Below are 21,708 nucleotides of genomic sequence, written 5' to 3' on the forward strand. Positions count from 1 at the left end.
TTTATCACATTGTTTTGGGTCAGAATATCATTTCCTATTGTTAATTTGTGTTGATTGATTCCATTGTGAGTTACACTCTCTTGTAATGATGTTGAGCCTTAATGAATTGAAGCCTTGTGCAGGTAAATTACTTTAATTGGGGATCCAATAAATGCACTTATGCAAATGTGTGAAAGTTACCTACTTGTATAAAATCTAAGAAAATTTAGTAACTTTTAATAATAATTTATAAAAAGATCTTTAAATAAGCGTTAGAGGTATATTATTTTAATATAATTCTAATATTTATTACAGAATGAAATAATTTAGAACCAAGAATTCAAAACTGAAGTTCTGCTTAAAGTATGTTCATCACTTTGTCACAAAAAGATTTAAGATTAACGTTATAAAGAATTTTAGGTTAATGTTACCCTTGGTGCCAAGATGGCGGCTTGTCTCTGATTCCAGCAAGGAAACAGTGGGATGCACGTTCTAACCTAACCTAACCTATTGTAATAAATTACCATAATTATTAGCAACCAAACTATTAGAATAGGTTAGGTTAGGTTAGAATGTGCATCCCACTGTTTTCTTGCTGGAATCAGAGATGAGCCACCATCTTGGCACCAAGGGTAACATTAACCGAATTTTATATTATACTTTAAGAACAACTTTTATATACTTAAACATATTTTACACAATAATAAACAAATATTTTTAAGAAACATCTCATTTATTTGTAAATTAATTTTGGAAAACGTCATTTGTTAATATATTTTATTATTGATATGACTGTTGCTTAATATTTTACAATTAAGAACTTACAAATTTATATTATTATCATTTGTAATTAACTTGATATTGATGAAAATATTTATGCACAGTATTAAGACTTTATATAAATATTTTTATAATTTATTGTCTGTCTTTAGTTAATTTCGGTTAAATAATAATTTATGTTTCTAATAAATAATCTGATGCAGAACAGCAGCCAAGTTCTGCTTTATGAATACAAAAGTTTTGGTTCGAACATTCATATTTGTGTTCAAATTTCGTCTTGCTTTTATAACTTCCGAGAATGAAATATAAGCGATTCTAAAACAAGTTAAAAGAACTTTAATAGATCATTTCAACACTAATTTACTGAAGGTTACTTTTTTATGCTGTTCATCCACGTTTTCATAAACAATGTTAGTTCAGAACATCGGTTGATCACCGATTTTCCGGTACTTTGTCATCCGGCACCCGTCAATCTAAATAGAATTATACGAGGACACTTAAAATTCCCACGACTGCAGACTAGTTTATTAAACGGACACAAATGATATTCCACGTATACTGTACATTTGTCGGACTTATCTACTTTGTGTGAAGCTATGGCTATTGTTTTATGTACTAAAAAAAGATACAATTAGCAGGAATATTAAATGTAAATATTATTTCACGTTTAATTCAACTTTCTAAGTCTATAATGTGTTAGAGACACGAGACATATACAAGTATGGTCCAGTAAATACTGTTGAATTATTATTTACCTCAATTGGTCTGGAAAAACCATTTATCTGGCAAGGATTTAGAATAAAGTATGCAAAAAAATGTATCATAACCATACATTGAGATTTTTCTTATCATTCCAAACTAATATAACAAGTTTTAAATGAACCAAACTGACTAAAAGAAGACAAATTGTAGATAGGAATTTAATAGTGTATGCATTCTGATTAAGAGGATTTTATAAATAACAAATGAAAAAAAAATTATATAGCTTAAAATATACAGTAGAATTTTTCTGTTATTTTTGAGAATTTAAATATATTAAACTGTAAATAAAAGAAAGTAATACAATACAGGCTAAAAACGAAAATAACTCGGCCATTTTTACAAAATAAATATCGTGGAAAGCTCAATTTATACGTCGTAATTAAATTATCGGTTTGCTCGAATGATTTTGATCGTGCAATTAGTTTAATTAAGAATTTGTATAAGAGCAATCAAGCAATTCCGGTAACTCGACCGATCTGACAAAAAACAGGGCCAATTTAATACGAATCACTACACATTTTTAATAAATTCTCTCTTTTGATACTTATATAATGGACTATATAAATGACTAAATCGGTAGTTAACTCCACAAATTATTTTTTTATATTTAGCATTTCCATGACAAAGAGGAGAGGGCCTGTATTCTAATCATCTCTCTGCTTACACCAATGGGCAATTTCCACGAAATTATCAATTTTAAAGTTGTGCTCCAACAATCGTATAATTTAATTCACGTATCAAACATTGATTCGAATGGTTGATCAGTATCAGAATGGAAAATGAATGATTGGATTGAATTATCTTCTAACAGGTTTCTTCCAAGTTTAAAAACATTGAGCTTGAATAATGTATGAAATGTGCTGAATGTAGTTATTATTATTATTATTAGTTGTATTTATAACAACTTGCTGCAATGATGCTAAATTCATCCACAGGTAAATTTATCTTGTTAGCCTATATGTTGCACTTACTCCTGGCATATAAAGTACAACTTTTTTCGCACTGTGTTTACAAAATTGACTTTATTGTACAATTTTTTTCCCTCTTGCCTACGACATTTATCTTTAATGCATTGCAAAATAAAAATAGGTGGACAATTTTGTTTGTTTATAGTACATTTCTGGTTTAATATCCTGCAAAATTTTAGAGTTTAAGACTTTTAAGGATTTAAAAAACTCTAAAATTTATTCTTTCTATAATTTAATACACTTCACAATAACTATATAAAGAAACTGACCCCACTGTTTTCCGTTAAATGACCCAAATTCGAACAATGATATATTATTATTTAGGCCATTTCACGGGAAAATTTCATGTCCTAATGATAAAATTATCAATCAAATTACGTCGTCATCATGAAATTTTATTTATTATAATAAAGAAATGTATCATTTCATCCCAAGTATAACAGAACTAATTTTAAAAAGTCTTCGTCAAACGTGACTCCATCTTCCCTCCCCTCGACTTTCAACCACAGAATCAATCCCACTAATACATAAAACTCCCTGTACAATTTCAGAAATTTCTGACAATTAATGATAATTAAAAATATAAAATGTTTTTCAAATAAAATCTCAAAACAGATGGTGCCAGACGCAATTTTAAAGTTAAGCCGGGAAAGTTACGCAACTGGACTCCTGGCTTTTAGTAGGCCTATTTTAAAAAAAATTAACAAAAGTATAAGTACATCCTTACATTAATACACGTCATAAAGTAAGATTTTTAAAATTAGGAAGTACAGCGTATCGAAAATTCGATTTATCGATACATCTGTCAAAACATCTGAATACGCAGTATTTTGATGGAGTGTTCACTTAGGAAACTTCCCAATCATCGTTCATCTGTTTGACAGTTATTAATGATTCTTTTTCAAAGAGAAAACAAAGTTTCCGCTTCGATTTCTTTCTAATTTTAGAATTTCGAGACAGTTCCGGACATATTTGGCCCCGTCCCTCACCACCCGGTCTGGCCGAACCCACAATGGGAAAAAGGGTCCTCTTCTCGCACACGGTGGAAAGAGTCAAAAGTAATAAAAAAAAATTGCGAGTTAAATATTCAAATCAATTAATAAAACAACGGTCGAAACTCTAACAATAGCCACCTGGAAACGGCGGCCATTTTTTTTAATGTTCCCTCAATGGCCTTTGTTCAGAGTGTTTCTAGTGTAATCCACAAGGACGAGAATTACGGAGAAAGTAAAGGAAAATTTTAAGTAATTTTTCCTATATTCTTATTAAATATATATATATATATATTTATAAATAAGTACAGTGCGTAGGAAAACGTACTGTACTTTTACTATAAGGTGACACGTGCATAAACACGTGCTCTTCATGGATAACTGGACACAATACATCAGGATCATTAGATGAATAATAATACCTTGAATGACTTGCAAATTTTTATTACTGCAATTGGTTTGTAACACACACATAAAAAAAAACAAATATTAAATAAAAGGATTTCCTGTTATTACACAAGGAAATTTTAAAACACGATACGAAAAAAAGGTGAGAATTCCGAGAAAATATGTGGGTGTGTACAGTAGATCATAAGTTAACTTTTTACGTACTGTACCTGCAGCATATATACAGTATATTTATAGATATTTTGTAATAAACTGCAACACGTCACGTAAAAATTTTCTATTTTTCTTCCTTATTTTTTTTTAATCCTCTTTAATTTAATTTAAGAAAGAAAATATTAACGAGTGTTTCCTTAAATGAAATTAAAATCCTTAAGTTACGTAATGCTGGATTTTTGCCAATTCAAATTAAGGATTGTCCGTCGACGTTCCTGGTTTATAAACGAACGGCGGGAAGTGTCCGGCTGACGTCACACGAGCTATATAAAAGCGCGCGTGTTGCATGTCTCTTCAGACTAGGAGCCATGTCTAAGAAGAGTTTCTACGAATTTAGCGCTAGATTATTGAACGGAGAAACTGTTAATTTCTCACGATACCGTGGGAAAGTAGTCCTGATCGAAAATGTAGCATCCCTATGAGGTACAACTGTACGGGATTATACCCAAATGAACGAACTCCTCGATAAATTCGGGGATAAGTTAGAAATTTTGGGTTTCCCGTGCAATCAGTTCGGTCATCAGGTGAGCCATTCTTTTTAATTTTCAATAAACTTTACCTATTTTAAGTATATATTTTAATGAAGTTATTTAGGAATATGATTCGCGACCTTTGAGGTCACGAACTACCGGTTGGGTTATTCTATATTACAAAATATTTAATTTCGTGACTCTACGAATACATTTATTCAATTTTTTGAATAAATTTCGTTTCCACAAAAGCGGGGTACGTGTATTATTATCGATTTCACTTTATTTAGAACGAGTGAAAGTGAAAGGGAAGTTACTTCGTGACCTAGTTATGCAGTGTGACTTCTTATCGACGGAGGGATCCTCCTGATAATTGGTTTATCGTTAAGTGTCAGACCCAGTAGCTTAATTAGAACCGATATTCACCCCTACACCATCGTGAATGTAGTTAGCCACGAGTGTTGTGCTTGAAGAGTAAATATATAAGTGTGTTTTTCTCATTTATTTATTTACATAGATAAGGCCCTGGGTACTCAGGCCCCCTCTGGTTACGCTATCGGTCAAAGGGTTGTCTTCTTACATGGCTTCTATAAGGCTAAATGCTAACAGTTTACTTTGCCCTTATATTTTTGAATCAAATTCCTAAATACCATTCGGATGATACTCTTGAACTCCATTCAGAGGTGAATCATACAGTGGCGTAGCGAACATAACTGGCGCCCCTCCTCCTCCAGAAACACACAGTTTGTCTTGGAGACCATTTGGGCGCCCCTCTGCGAGTGGCGCCCGGTGCACGATACACCCCCTTGCACCCCCCTCGCTACGCCACTGGAATCGTAAGTGGAAAATGTGGAAAGAGATTCATAAAATTGAAACTTTCAATCACGTTTTTCAGGCAATTGACACCTCAACAAGTCCGATTAGAGAGTTCAAGATTTAAATTGAAAATGACTTAATGTATATATATTAATTTCAATCTTTAATAGGAAAATGGGAGCAAGGAAGAGATTACGAATTCCTTAAAATACGTACGACCCGGTAACGGCTTCGAGACCAAAATCACCCTGTTCGAAAAAGTCGAAGTGAACGGATCGGGCACTCATCCCGTCTATCAGTTTCTTAAAAGAGCACTTCCGCTTCCGAGTGACGATTCCGAATCTTTGATGTCCAATCCACTCTTCATCACCTGGTCACCCGTGTGCCGTAACGACGTCAGCTGGAATTTCGAAAAGTTTCTCGTGAGCAAAGACGGAACACCTTTCCGTAGATACAGCAGAAATTTCTTGACTAGCGATATCGGTAATGACATACAATTGCTTCTGAAGTAAGATTTCTTTTTTTTGGAAAATCGATTTCAATTACCGGAATGGTCCGAAACTCGAAATGATATCAAGACCAAAAATTTCTGGGTTTTGATTGATGACAAGGCGAACGACCCGACGATAATTTCCATCGATTATTTTCAAAATATCATGTCAAATAAATGATTATTTTTGTTAGAAAATAAAAACTTAGATGATGATCTTAGCCTGTGGTTGTCCTCTTGTTGATGCGCTCGTTCACCTTGACCTAATTGCCTAGGGATGAAATTTCGAAAGAGTTGTTTGTTGACGAACAGTTTATGCGTTATTTTATATACACTGTACTTTGTACTTGGATAGTCTATCGCGGGTTTTTGCGTTAAGTACAATTCTGTGTAATGTATTCGGGTTGAGAAACGATGACTTAAAGCAACTCAACACCTGGACGATCTGCCGAGGTGTTGTATCTCTCGGGAGGTCTTTCTATGGAAAAATGGCACCTGTTTAGATGAAAATTTCACGTAGATTGATTGTTCGGTGGTTTTATTCACTGGTGGGGCTCGGATCTCTTTAAGACCAGGAATATTCACCAGTTAAATATGAGAAATGTTATGAAATTTCTGGATTGATTTAAGAAATTAAAAAATAAACACTGCATTCTGTTAAATTTCTATAAATAAAGTATTTAAAATAAATATACAATCCTTAATCGAATATATCATCTACATTACATTAGTAGAAGCGAATGTTGTTTCGTTTGTTTAAAGATTTTTCGAAATTACTTCCATCCTATTGTTCGACCGAAGGCGTGGGTAGTGTCCCGAAGGCCAATTTTGACCTCGTACTCGAGCCGAAAACTACTACGACCTCCTCCCAGATGGTCCCCCTCGGTTATTGTCCACCAAAGTGGAATGAGGTTAATGAATATACACGAATACAAAAAAATAATTCGACGCCCTTAATGACATCGTTGTAAACTACCGAGGCCCGAAAAGCCTATTGTGAGGTCCGTCCGGAGGTGGAGACTGACATACTCGATACTCGTTCACCCGAATATTAAAGGGAACGGTCGCGGCTTCAATTAGGTCAGCAATTCTCAATGGTGTTTAACACAATTATATTTTTAATGTTTTGGAGTCGAATTCGCAGACACGTGGGAAGTTTTATTAAAGTTGTGACGTTACCCTACGTTCAGAAGGCTTATTTTTAGAACGTACTCGATATACGATACCGAAAATCAATATTCACTCGAATATTAGCGTACAGTATTCATCACGTGAACCGACGATAATGGCGACGTCGTGGGGTTGTCTTATCGCGTTGATGGGAGCAAATGTTACGCCGACGATTATCTGTGACGCAGAGTTCAGGTATAATGGATGACGACAGTTATATTTCCAGTAGGAGGAGGTGAACGGCCGAAAAGTCTGAAAAATAGACCAATAGAATGGACGGAATGAAACGAGTAACAATACGGTACAAGGGCGGAAATTCGTGATAGTGATTTGCATAAATTGCTACCGATACATTTTAAAACACAAGTCTAATACATGAAATCATATAAAATATTTTTCTCGTGAGCATAACCGTTCCAATTATATTAACCTTTAACCTTTGTTATAAAAATTTTTTAAATATATTAATTAAAGGTTAAGTCCTAAGACAAAATAACTAAAGCTAATGTTGGCGTTTTAATTATATTTACTATTTAGAGAATTCAAGGTTGAACGTGACCACGTTACCCGTCAGCTCTAATTTAGTGCTTCTCAAAGTAAGGGCGCGGCTCGGGGCCGTGAAATTTTTACTTTCCCGGTTGCTACGGGATATAACTTAGAAAACGTACGACGATTGGTCAAATTCTAACATTCCAGGAATACAAAAATACCCTTTACAAATTTCTGTGTCGCCCAAAAATTTGAGACTTGGCAGGATTGTTATAATACCAGTATATGGGACAATGATGTTATTGAACGTTAATTAAAAGTGGGGTCTTGTAAACCTTTTACTATATAGTGCCACTAGGACGGTCCCGGTTTGAATCTACGTCCACCATCCGCTTTGAAGATAAATTTGAATTACTTTCTCTTCTATAAATCCTATATTAAACTGTCTTTTAAGCAAGGAAATGTACCCAATGACGAGTGTATCAATTTATATAACTCGTAATAAAACTTTTAACACCGAATAAATTCTTTTCAAACGATGTGTGGCCTGCCCCTTAAAAAGATGCTCCACCTTCGCATTAGAGAATATTGTAATTGTAAAATTACAATCAACTTTTATTAAATCTTTCAGAAAATTTTAAAATGTAATTGAAATGTACGTACAATTATTAAGAATAAAAAGTTATAATAAACACGGTTTTATTTCACCGCGATGATATTTCGTCTTTAGGTTCATTGGCACAATCGGTGCCATCCAATTGACCGTCTCTGGTAAAATGTTCTTCGTTAATGGACAGCAGGATGTCTCGAAGTTCGTTAAACGTCGAGACTGCGTCGTCTTCGGGAAGTAATTTCATCCATAAGTCGTTCGAACTCTTTTCCACGTGGTCCGTATTAAACGTTTTTCGAAAATTCTTTGCATCCCCCCATCCCAAATATTCTTTGAGAGATGGCGCATTAGACGAGTCGGGAGGATCCTTTTCGTAGAAGTAGCGGGTGACATACGGTTCAAACCGAACACGTTTATTCGATTTTCTCTCATTGCCCCTTTTTATTCCGGAAGAAAAGAAGCGTTTGTCTGCCTTTTTCCCGTCTGATTTGAATAACTTTTTCAAAATAGAACGTGGTTTAGGTTCCACATCTAACTTTACCCGTTCGTGTGTCAATTCTGGTTGCGGAATATTTAATTTGACGTCAGTCGGATTGCTGGATTTTTCTAATGGCCGCATTTGGTCTTTGGGTCTAATATTTGTGGCATATTCCGGAGCTATAGACCGGTTAACATCTTTTACTTGGGTTTCTTTATCAAATGCACTCTTGTTTGAACCGGAACGATTAAATTCGGATGTATCGGTCCCCTGGTCGCAGTTGGGAAGAGGTTGCAGCCAATCGACGTCGTTTTTATATCGATATACTTCGGGAAATCTGATTACGCGCGACGTGGCAACCCTGGAAATCCACATCTCTATTTCGTGTTTGCACGAGAGAAATAATTTTATAACAACCATAATTAAAAGGCAGGACGTTAGGAATGTCGCGGAGAAACCAATGACGTAGAGCAATAGTTGATGTTTGATGATCCACGAATAATTGAAGTACTCCTCGTGTAGTCCGGATTTCGTATCACCGTAATTAATTGGTGTATTGTTAGTGATGTTCGGTGTGCCAAGTTGTCCGTTCGAATTTGTTTTATCTCCGACTTCCTTCTTGTATTGTTTTCGGATGTCGTCGATCGAATAATCGTCGTATCGAGGACGATACGAAGTTTCAATCATTTTATTCGGACCTTTCCTGTATAAAGCTTTGGTTTTATCGTCGCGCGACTCTACGGGACTCGTCGAATTATATTTTCTGTATAAAGACTTTAAAAGTTTCCATTTTTGTCGCATTTTTGCAGACTTTTCTTCGGATACTTTGTATGAATTCTTATTCAATTTTTCTTTAATGTTTGGTTTAACATCGAAGACGGAGAAGAATTTGAGTGGAACTCGGCTTTTATTCTTTGTTTCTCCCTTCTGAGTTGCTTCTGATAGAAACTTGTCATCTGCGGGGGTCTCGAAGGAGGTCCCTTTTAAATTATTATCGGGCAATCTTGACATAAGTCGGTATCTTTTAATGAAATCTTCGATTCCATTCTGCTTTTCGGACCGAATCGGAGCTTCCGCATCCTTCCATTCGTCCGCTGGATATATTTTGTCATACCCGGGGAATGATATTCTTCTCGCATCGATAGACACATCAAAGAATATCAAAATAAATTGATAAATTACGAGCATTTCCATAATTTCACGAAAGAACGTTTCGAGAGCTTCGACAATAGCGTCAACAACGAATCGTGTAATAATAGCGAATGTTCGATTGTTGAGAGAAAACTGAAAATATTAAAATCTTTATTTTTCTAAAATGAACATTTAAAGTGTGTTTTATAAACTAACCCCCAAAATTCTCATATTTTTGTCCATTTTCGCACGTTGTCTCTACGAAATCTCTTCCGATAACAATATTCAACGCTGTATCGCCGGTTACATCTTAAGCATCGGGATCGCATCCTTTTTCTATCAGTTTCTTTATCGCTTCGCTGGCATTTTTCTCGGCTGCACAATGGAGCAAAGTATATTGGCTTCGATCTCGCATTTATGTCTAATTCGTATTTTAGCAATAACCGGAGCAGAGTGATCTATCCTCACCCGCGGCTGCCACCGCATTTTGTGACGAAATGTAAACAATATGGCTACGAATATGGCCGAGCGGTTCCGTTCCCCGAACGTGGGTTCGCGCCTCGCCGGGACGGGCTGGCCACGTGGAATTTTCCGAATTTTCTACACGTCCGTAACGCCCGAATAGGAGCCAGTCACCCTTAACACACCTACCGGGAGGCATTATTCTCCGCGTAACGACTATCGTAAACGCATACTACTACTATTACACAATTACGTCACACTTTATCACGGGGCGACGTAGCCTAAAAGCTCGTGCCCAACTAGCCGATACAAGACAAGACAATTGAGGTGGCTACAAGAGTTTATCCTAAATTAATTTTTACGTTTATATTAGGTCTGGCCGAAAGAACGATCTCTATGACTTTTAGGTCTTCTTTTTATCCTTATACGAAGAGTATTTCCCGACTTTTAATTCTAAATTACACCTCGATACCATCTCCTAGTGTACTGCGCAACGTCGACCAGGGGGAATTCTTCAAATTATTTGGGCACCCCCACTTGCCGTTTCTTCTCAAACTTATCACAACGACTTATGTGTGTTATCCTTTATTTTATTCTTTTTAAGTATTAATACATTTAACAAAATGCATTTCGGACTCGTATCGTCCCTCTTCGGTTGTTGTACAGTTGTCACATATTAAACTGTACAAAACAAAGGTACAAATAAATTCTCGATTTTAACAACAAAATTATTAAAATATAAACACAAGATAAACTCGCATTCGGTGTACAAACCAAATTATTAAACACACACTCGGCTCACAAATCTTCAAATATATTATTAAAATCGACTAGCCGCAAACCATAAAATAAGCACACGTTTAGGGTATAAATAAAACACAAATTGGAGAACTTTTCAGATGTGGAGTTTACTTCTTAAACACGCAGAGGTGTACTTTCGGTCACTTTATCTCGTGTGTCGTAATCCGCACTTCTTTCCACAAATAATTCTAGTCGGCAACGGGAAAATTGCCATCGACATTCCGCAAATCTTCGTATCTGCTCCACGTTATTACGCCGAATAGCTCGGTGAAATTCTCAGATTTTACTATCCGAATCGATTCCACGTATTTTATCCTCCAGAATTAAATGCCGACTCTACCAACGGAAAAAAGATATTCTTTATCAAATGCGAATTTTAATTTCAAATTACCATCTCTACGGGAGTAAACGAAACCGGACCTACAATTCGGAGATGTCGATTGTTGGAAACGCAATATCGTCGTCGGTCACAATTAAATTTCGACAATAAAGTAAAAAAAGATTTTAATTGTTAGACACCGCATTTAATCTAGACTTTAGTCTATTTATTAAAAACACAGAATACGTGCTTTTGTATAGTTATTGGATAATTATTTCGTATTAATTGTACAAGCTTTTATGTAAAATTTACTCGATGCGACGTTTTCGCAGCAAAATCTTTTATTATATCTCCCGTATCTAACTTATTAACATAGAACATCAAATTGCTTCCGATTGTTCTGTCTATCCCGTGTCATTGTGTCGTCGCACTGCGGATATGATTTTTTATAATTTTCGGCTTTGAAAAGGATCTTTGGCCGGTTTCGACAGTCGCGGGTATCGGTCGAATAAATCCTTAGTGCCGTTGACAAAGTGGGGAAAACGCTAAGATCGTTCGAAAATGTATACCCGAGTACGGAAGATGCGGATTAAGAGAAATTAAAATATTTTCTATTTCCTCGCATAATTCCGAAGAATTTATATCGGAAGATTTACCGTCCGTCAATTTTATCTCCAAATCTTTACAATATTTTAATTTTCTGCTTGTCCATTGCTTTTAATAAATAAATGCGAAAACATCATTATGTTCCTTCAATAATGCATATTTTTTACCGAGGTTTGAAATAGCTATTTCGATTATTAATAAATAAATAACCGACTTCGAAATTTTGTTCTTGCCATTCGATAAATTCACTTTCGAACGAGAATATTCTTTTTGTTTTCCGAGGTCTGACTATTGGCATCCAATGAAAAATTGGATGACAATCCACTGTATTTGCAATTTCGGTTGCTTCCCCTATTTTTGAATGCCTCATCTGTTGTAGGCCTACAATCCTTTAAATAAGTTTTTAGGTCTACCGACATTTTCATCATCATAGACATAATTACATCCGGTGTTTTGCACTAAAGCTTTATACAGGAAGGGTCCGAATAAAATGATTGAAACTACGTATCGTCCTCGATACGACGATTATTCGATCGACGACATCCGAAAACAATACAAGAAGAAAGTCGGAGATAAAACAAATTCGAGCGGAGAACTTGGCACACCGAACATCACTAACAATACACCAATTAATTACACTGATACGAAATCCGTACTACACGAGGAGTACTTCAATTATTCGTGGATCATCAAACATCAACTATTGCTCTATGTCTTTGGTTTCTCCGCGACATTCCTAACGTCCTGCCTTTTAATTATGGTTATTATTGAATTATTTCTCTCGTGCAAACACAAAATGGAAATGTGGATTTCCAGAGTTGCCACGTCGCGCATAATCAGATTTCCCGAAGTATATCGATATAAAAACGACGTCGATTGGCTGCAACCTCTTCCCAACTGCGACCAGGGAACCGATACATCCGAATTTAATCGTTCCGGTTCAAACAAGAGTGCATTTGATAAAGAAACCCAAGTAAATGATGTTAACCAGTTTATAGCTCCGGAATATGCCACAAATATTAGACCCAAAGACCAAATGCGGCCACTAGAAAAATCCAGCAATCCGACTGAAATCGAATTAAATATTCCACAACCAGAATTGACACACGAACGGGTTCGAGACATCCTGCTGTCCATTAACGAAGAACATTTTACCAGAGACGGTCAATTGGATGGCACCGATTGTGCCAATGAACCTAAAGACGAAATATCATCGCGGTGAAATAAAACCGTGTTTATTATAACTTTTTATTCTTAATAATTGTACGTACATTTCAATTATATTTTAAAATTTTCTGAAAGATTTAATAAAATTTGATTGTAATTTTCTCAAAATTTGTTTCGATCAATCATTAGATTTACAATATATGCTAATGCGAAGGTGGAGCATCTTTTTAAGGGTAGGCCACATATTATTCAGTGTTAAATATTTTATCGCATATTAAGAGGATACATTCGTGTCTTTTCGTTCAGTTTACTACCGAAAAAACATCAATTCGCTGGTACAATTTTTAAGAGGAGGACAAATTGCAGAATATAGTTCCAAATACCTGGAAGGCAGAGAATCCTGCTGACAATCCCTGTAACATTAGTCACAACTGAAAGAAACTTCGGTGCCTCCTGGAAAGACTTTTACGGGAAACTGGCCCATATTTAGGTGTTAGATACGCGAATAAAACGTGGCCGAAAAATCAAATTACTTAAATTTAAGGTAATCGTGATTGAGGCAGAACCGTTAAAACTTATTTCATAGTTTTAATGCTTATAAAACAAAATTTTTTTTTTGGAATTCCTTTCTTTTTTTACATAAAATTAACTGAAGACATACGAGGATCTAACCAATACGAAGATCGAGTAAAACGCTCCGTTATCTTTCTAGACATTCGAGCATTTGCAATCAATACATAAAGAAGATTCGCATTTGCAAATAAATATCATGTACATTTATCACTAATTTCGATTTGTCAACAGCAGCAATAGAGATCCGAAACTTGCGCATCGTCCTACAGCAAATTTATCGATCGTAATTTCTAAAACGATCCGTTGCCTTGGAAACAGCATCCAGAAGAGTTCGGGGATGCGGAATATTCTAATTTAATACCCGAGAAACTGGTTTTTTGATGATGTTTTTGGAAATAGGGACGGGAAGATGCATTTTCTCTTTAGTTGCGGTTATCTGTTGTTTTGCTGTTTTGTGGCCCAAAGTCTTTTATCCCATGATGCAGGATAGCTTTGCCACGTTATCTGGTGATGACATTTCAAGTAAGTAAGCAAATTGCATTCAAATTTCGTTGTAAGTGTATACATACAGCAGAATATTCATACACATCTATGTTTAGTAGATCAGTAATGGTGGTTAATGTTACCCTTGGTGCCAAGATGGCGGCTCGTCTCTGATTCCAGCAAGGAAACAGTGGAACGCACGTTCTAACCTAACCTAATCTATTCTAATAATTATTAGCAACCAAATTATTAGAATAGGTTAGGTTAGAACGTGAGTCCCACTGTTTCCTTGCTGGAATCAGAGACAAGCCGCCATCTTGTCACCAAGGGTAACATTAACCGTAACGGTAATTACTAAATATTTACTGATCAAAAACTAACAAATTACTGTCTCATACAATACTTCTAGTCTAATCTTGAATGGTTCTTCTATTGGATATATTCAAAAGTGTATAAAATTATTGATTAGATTTTATAAAAAAGATAAAATTTCTAAAAAATTATATTGTACAAATATGTAATATATTGACATCTCTACCATCATTGTCAAAAATAGATTATATGGTTACTGAATGAGAATATAATATGCATAATAGGATATAAATTTGAGTGTTAATTTGAAAGTTAATTTAGTGTATATAACAATATTGAAAATGACACTATTAGATAAGATATTAATAAGGTGACCCTTACCGTTTCCCGTAGTGTATCCTCTTTCCGAAGATTACCTTCCGACCGTGATGAGAGAAGCAATGAGAGAAACTCGCCCCGAAGAATATGGATATAATAAAAAGAACCCCAGAGTAAGTCACAATTTTGACATTTTTTAAGATTACGAACAATAAATTTAGATATAAATTAATGTGAAAATACTTCGAAATATTAATAAACTGTATATAAAATTAAAACAAGATGTACATTGAAGAAACATGTTATAATATGGTATTTCTGTGCATACTTTAATTTGTAATGATGCGAATCTTTGTACATAAATGTTTATATAATGTCAAAATTCTTGTATTGTTAAGTATATATTATAAAGAAAACATATATTCAGTTCTTTATAAAGTTTCAAAATGAGATTAAATGAAGTAGTGGTACCTCAAAACAAAATCGTCCAGCTCGGAACATGGCGAAAGTAACTGGCAAACATACGTCTTTTATATCTTATATTTGAATGAAATATCATAAATTAATCATATAAGATTTCAGAAGATATGTCCTTTGGGTCCAGACTTAATGGATATATTTTTCCTTGTATCACCCTGTATATTTTTTCAAACTTTTGAAACCTCAACTAACGCAATTTTTAATTTTTCTATTATTATTTCTGTTATTTAGATGTTCATTCATCCATTCAGATGGACAACCTTTACACAGCCCAGAAGTAGTACCACATTTGGATTTATCATGCCTTTTTACAGCATTGCCATTGGAATATTTTTTATATATACTATCATGAGAGTGAGTACTATCTTATGCATTTTATTTTCATATTTATGTAACATTTCACTTAAAAGTTATCACTATGTATAAAGAAGTAATATTGAAAAGAGTAATTAATTTAATTGCTTCAATATTAATACATAAAGAGATACAAATTTAACTAAAATGTTCTTTGTACAAGATGATAATCAAATACATCTTTCTTGAGGTTTTAGAACACTAGTAATGTCTTGAAATCAAGATAAAGAATATGAAAATAGTAATTAGCATCGTGAACATCTTTGCGATTGTCCAGTTTGCTCGCTCAATTCTGTGCCTCGTATACGTAGAATTTTGATGAGATCATACGGGATGTCCGTAAAGTCTGCGTGCAATGTAAAAAATTTATAACTTTATTGTATTTTATTAAGTTTCCACACGTCCATCATCATTAGTAATACGAAGGATAATACGATTTTGTAGTTCTCTAAAAACATTTGCCAATTGATTTACCATAATGCCTGAAATCACATTAGTTATTTTAGCTTTCCAGTCTTCTAACGATTGAGGTTGCATACACTATTGATTTCACATGTCTCCATAAAAAATTCTAATGAAGTAAAGTCTGGCAAACATGGAGGCCAAGAAAATGATCCACCTCTTCCAATTTCTAGAAAATTTGTTACTAAATAATTTTACTTAAAACTAGGTACATTAAGCTTTCTAATACTTTTTACAGATTCCTTCTATCACAAATACTAATAAAGTTATAAATTTTTTAAATTGCACACAGACTTTATGGACTCCCTGTAATAAATGCAACTAACCCAATAATTACTTCAAACATCAAACAATATCCTTTATCGGGCTATTAAGGCTAAATAACTACTATGTACTTTGAAAGGAGGGAGGCAGTTAGGATGTTATCAGTTGTTAAATTTAATGATTGATTAAAAAATATATTAATTTAATTTAATTTTAGAATATTCTGAAAGAAAAGATCAACCCGGAATGGGACATGAACCTACACCTTAATTTATTTATATGTAATCGTATTGGTCAGTCAATCCTGCCAAATTACTTAATAATCAAGGAATTCAGCTGTTCAACTCATTCGTGATGACAGAGTAATAATAATTAATCTAATTTCATTTATCTTTTTACATAACTTTTTATTTTTATCAATAAGAAAACAAAACTGATATATTTGTTTTTTATATATTTACCATATCATAGTCTATGAAGTATATATTTCCATTAAGGTTAACCTTCACTTACTTGGGTGTTGGGTGTGTTGTTACTTATATTATTGGGTTTCGTTGATGTTTATTTGTTTAAAAAGTCAGATTCGTTGGCACTAGGCACGGGTTAACCTAACCATTTAGCATTCGTGAAAATGTGAATCTATATACAACAATCCCATGTAAAACAAAACCCTAGTATATAAACTATTAATGGGATCATTGATAATTTATATCTAAGACCATCCTTTATATTAATTAAACAACCAATAATCTGTTGTATAAACACAGACTTTTAGTGAAGAATCTTTATATTGTACAAGATATTTATAAAATTATTTACTAAAAGCCTTCGTTTTTTTTTCTAGCTCTTACAGAACAGAATTCCTAACAACAAGAACAACAACATCCTTCCTGAAACACAACTAACCTTAGATTGTATAAGAAACAAAACAATACAGGTACCATTTCAAACAGTAGATATTTTATCTAAGAAAATATCAACAAAATTTCCTAAAAACAGAACGACACAATTTTTAGAAAATTATGGAAAAGATAAAGGTAATTTTTTCTAAATTCATTCTTCTTATTAATTTTTTCCTTCTATTGCAGTTTGCGGGCATTTTAATTTAGGGAATTTTATTAATTATTAATAATTTTAATGTTATATTTCAGTTAAGAAAGCCTTGAGAACTTTAATCAAAGAAATGACGGAAGGTTCCGACTCGTCTAACCACAGATACAAAGTGGACATTTACAGAACGTCTCCAGATGGAGACTGTTGTAGACTGATATACAGAAGATGCCACAACCAAAATTACAAAATAAAATGAAATAATTTAACCGATACTTCCAAATAATTTCAAAACGAGAGATGTGTTTATCTAAAAATACATAACAGATAATTTAGAAATAATATTTATTATGCTAATTAGAAAAAGTTAAATTTTATAATTCTTAAAATAAAATTCTCTAGTATATATACAATTACAAGTTAACCATTGAATTTCCAGCATGCTCGGTTTCAAAGGTTTTCCAAAGTAACCGAGATCACATTAACAGTAAACTCTAGAGTACTAATTACATGCTTCGAATGTTTTTAGTACTCTTGACTGTTAGAAACTTAATTTAAGTATATATTAAATATGGACGAGTGTTTACATTTGATACCGTGGATACTTTTTGAAGCCACAGCTAGAATTAAATGAAAGCAAAACAAGCTAAAAATAATCGCATAGAATAGAGGGACTGCAATCAATTGCAAAGTAGACAATGTGAGTAAATGCATCATGTCTGTAGACATTCGACGAACTGGTTTGACAGTTGTAGGAATTTTAAGTGTCCTTTCACGATTCTGTCCCGATCAAAAGAGGTACCAGATCGTCAGGTGCTGGAAAATCAATGAACCTGTAATTTCATAATCAATAAACAGAATACTTACTTAATTTTCAAAGTTTTCATCAATCATTCCATTCTTTATTTCATTAAATATTAAAAATTCCTTCTCTTGATCCATAAATTTGATTAAAATTTTCCATCCATTCAACTGTGTACACTCATTATATTTATCTGTAAATAGCGAAGTTGAGGCCGAAGTTTAAAACACGAAAATGTGTACGTCGGACGTTCGGCGCCGCTTTCCCGTAAGCCTAGAAGTTTGACAATGGTGTTTGGAAAGTCAGTGGAATCGTGCTCGACATTCTAAACGCCATTGTCAAACTTCTAGGCTTACGGGAAAGCGGCGCCGAACGTCCGACGTACACGTTTTCGTGTTTTAAACTTTGGCCTCAACCTCGCTAATGTCTGCATATGGTAATTTTTCACTTTGTAATACTTTATCCTGTGATGAAATGTCTTCCAGCATCATTTAGTAATGTACATTAATTGCTACAACACGAAATTATGTTCAGTTAAGAAACTCAATTCTGTGCTATAAATGTAATCATCCATTCTTCAGTTGTTTTCCAGAAACAACATATTTTAAATGTATTTTTCTAATTAAAATAAGTAAATTAAAAATCTGGACTGATTTTCATTCAGAATTATCACATGGACTTATCTGTGTATTAAAAATGCTCTAAAAATACAAAAAAGTATTAAAATTTCAATCTTTCTAGTGAATAAAAGAACATTTCATAAAATTCTAAAATTTTCAACTATCAATTATGTTTTTGATTGTTTGTCCTGCTTATCAATACAACAAATCATATTATCACAAAATAATCAATATATATTTGTTGTAATTGGATTGAATTGATGGAATAAGGTGATGCAAGATTTGGGCAATCCGTCAAAAGCAGTGTCTCATAGGAGGACTTTACCCCTATTTAGGTGTTAGATATGTGAAGAAAACCAGGACAACTCCATTTGGCCAATGAGTTGCAAACTGTAAATCCATAACCAATTTCCATTGTTCAATGGTTTTATTCACTTGGCCATGGTGGACCATTGTAATAAATAAGTTCTACCTTACAATCACTTTGGAGATTTATCTATATAAAAATTAATAGTATGAGTAAGTAAGACTACAGTTAGTGAAAATTCTGATTTTACTGACCTTGATATTAAAGAACATTTAGTTGTTTTGACATGCAAAACAATTAAAAATATATTAAAAAATATTAATTAATAGTAATTCATCCAGCGTGTAATAAAACTGCTAGCATTTATTAATTACTGCTGTATCACAAGCAAATATCAATTAACATTTAAAGCACCAAGTAAGTCTGATAACAAATGCATATTATTAGCCATATGTTGGGAATAATAGTCTGAAAAGATAGCTAAGACATGCCTATTTACCTGAAGATAAAGATTGCTCTGAATACAATAAGCTTTTTACAGTATCTTAAATTGTATGTTTGAGATGCACTTACTTTGATAACATTGGTTAACCGACGACAATCGGGGGTTGTATATTTATCGAATTTTTTATTACCGGTAATATGGTAAATTTTCAAAACGTTACTGGTTTACCAATAAATTAAGAGTAATTTTTAAATTTTGACTCCAAGTGTAAAAATTAGAACACTAGTGATTTCTCTTTTCCTATTTTGAAAAGTAAAAGTTTTGTTGCCTGAAAAATAAAGCATGTTGTAAATTTTTGATTGCAGCGATTATAAAGTGACCAGTACAAGCACTTACATTCAAATAAACGTATTCCGTTTTGCCAACTAAAATCGCTATTGTGCTCTAGGCATTATGGGTTAAGAAACAAATTGTCAAACCATCCACAGTACTGTAATGTGATAGTTTAAAAATTGTAAAGTAATAATTTATAAGATAAATGACAAATCATTTGTACAGTTTAAAAATGTTTGATGCTTCTGTCATTAATATATAAAAATATAAATATAGGTAAATGAGTGTACAGATAAATATTGGGCTTCAAAAACTTATTACACGTCTTTGTAAAAAGGGCTGGCAGAATTACAATTTAATAAAAAGTAAAAAAAACCTTACAGATGGATACTAGTCCAATCTTCGCTGCTTGCCATGTCCAATCACCAGGAACAACCATTTCCATTGCAGAGACAACCTTTCTTTAGAGGCTATGCCTCTGCACAAATATGCAATGGACATGGCAAGCAGTGAGAATTGAACTAGTATCCATCTGTAAGGTTTTTTTTACTTTTTATTAAATTGTAATTCTGCCAGCCCTTTTTACAAAGAAATATTATATTTTTAATTGTGTTGGGATTGTCACCTGTGGACATTTTAAACTGTTTTGCATATTTGTGCAGAGGCATAGCCTCTAAAGAAACTGTTTTGCATATTTGTGCAGAGGCATAGCCTCTAAAGAAACTGTTTTGCATATTTGTGCAGAGGCATAGCCTCTAAAGAAACTGTTTTGCATATTTGTGCAGAGGCATAGCCTCTAAAGAAAGGTTGTCTCTGCAATGGAAATATTTGTTCCTGGTGATTGGACATGGCAAGCAGTGAAGATTGGACTAGTATCCATCTGTAAGGTTTTTTTTTTTTACTTTTTATTAAATTATTACACGTCTGTCTATTTTTTACTAGTAAATTTGGTAAACAATAAGTAGACATATAATTTATATTAATAATTTTTTTTTAAAGCCCAACATTTTGCTGAATTTGCTGGTAAACAGTACACTGTTTACCAGCAAATCCCTAATGATAATATTTGTTATTACAATAAGTACAGGTACTCCTCACTTTACGATTTATCTGCTTAATGACCACTCGCACTTACGACCAATCAAGTTTCGACCTGCAATTCGGGGAATCCCCTTTCTCGGCTTGAGTGTCGGTCAGTGGCGAATGGTGACATGCGCACTAAGCACTATAATCTTATAGTACTATAATAGTCTTTTTATGAATAAATTTGAAGTTTGTTGTAAAATTATCCAAATTATGCAACAATCCTATATTCCCGGCGCAAGCTCCTTGCTTATCGACCAGTTTGCTTAACAACATAGTCATCGGAATGGAACTCCGTCATAAAGTGAGGAGTACCTGTACTGGATTCTCTACTTTGAAATCGTTTTGACTAAAAATAAATAAGTGATAAAAAAAATTAGTAATACTGATGATAGCTATCAACAAAATAAACTTTTTTACTGAATTAAATATGTATAAACAGATTTACAGGCATTTTTGGTTTTCTTGTAAAATCTATTTTCAGAAAATTTATTTGTACTCATAATTTGTGAAAAAATGAATCTCCATATTTCATATAAAATATACATCTGCTCTTTACAAAGCTGTAACTAGTAAATCGCCTTCAAATGCGCCACTGTGACTGAAAATAAAAAGTTTATTGCTCGGGACCAAATTGCAAACGTACAGCCAGTGAATGTCTTCATGTTTACATCATTGTGACTATTTAAAATGATGGCAAATTGGAATAAT

The 21,708-nt window shown here is 33.6% G+C and overlaps 3 protein-coding genes across 3 annotated transcripts in view; all 3 read left to right on the forward strand.

Moving 5' to 3' along the window:
• LOC136975335 (N-acetylated-alpha-linked acidic dipeptidase 2-like) overlaps positions 1–706 on the forward strand; it is a 36,510-nt gene extending 35,804 nt beyond the window's left edge. Inside the window, exon 19 of the mRNA XM_067270390.1 lies at positions 295–706. The gene's annotated coding sequence lies outside the window, so the exon portion shown is untranslated. The remainder of the gene's footprint in view (positions 1–294) is intronic.
• Positions 707–4,294: 3,588 nt separating this feature from the next.
• On the forward strand, positions 4,295–6,099 carry LOC136975316 (glutathione peroxidase 1-like). Its single transcript, XM_067270371.1, has 2 exons — positions 4,295–4,626; positions 5,559–6,099. The coding sequence occupies exons 1-2, from the start codon at positions 4,411–4,413 to the stop codon at positions 5,898–5,900; spliced, it is 558 nt and encodes a 185-aa protein (XP_067126472.1). The 5' UTR covers positions 4,295–4,410; the 3' UTR covers positions 5,901–6,099.
• Positions 6,100–13,839: 7,740 nt separating this feature from the next.
• Positions 13,840–17,759, forward strand: LOC136975354 (uncharacterized). Its single transcript, XM_067270411.1, has 5 exons — positions 13,840–14,206; positions 14,873–14,970; positions 15,509–15,631; positions 17,202–17,394; positions 17,509–17,759. The coding sequence occupies exons 1-5, from the start codon at positions 14,065–14,067 to the stop codon at positions 17,664–17,666; spliced, it is 714 nt and encodes a 237-aa protein (XP_067126512.1). The 5' UTR covers positions 13,840–14,064; the 3' UTR covers positions 17,667–17,759.
• Positions 17,760–21,708: the final 3,949 nt, after the last annotated feature.

Source organism: Centruroides vittatus, unplaced genomic scaffold (assembly GCF_030686945.1).
Source record: "Centruroides vittatus isolate TY-2023 unplaced genomic scaffold, ASM3068694v2 contig_370, whole genome shotgun sequence".
NCBI classification, from domain to species: domain Eukaryota; kingdom Metazoa; phylum Arthropoda; class Arachnida; order Scorpiones; family Buthidae; genus Centruroides; species Centruroides vittatus.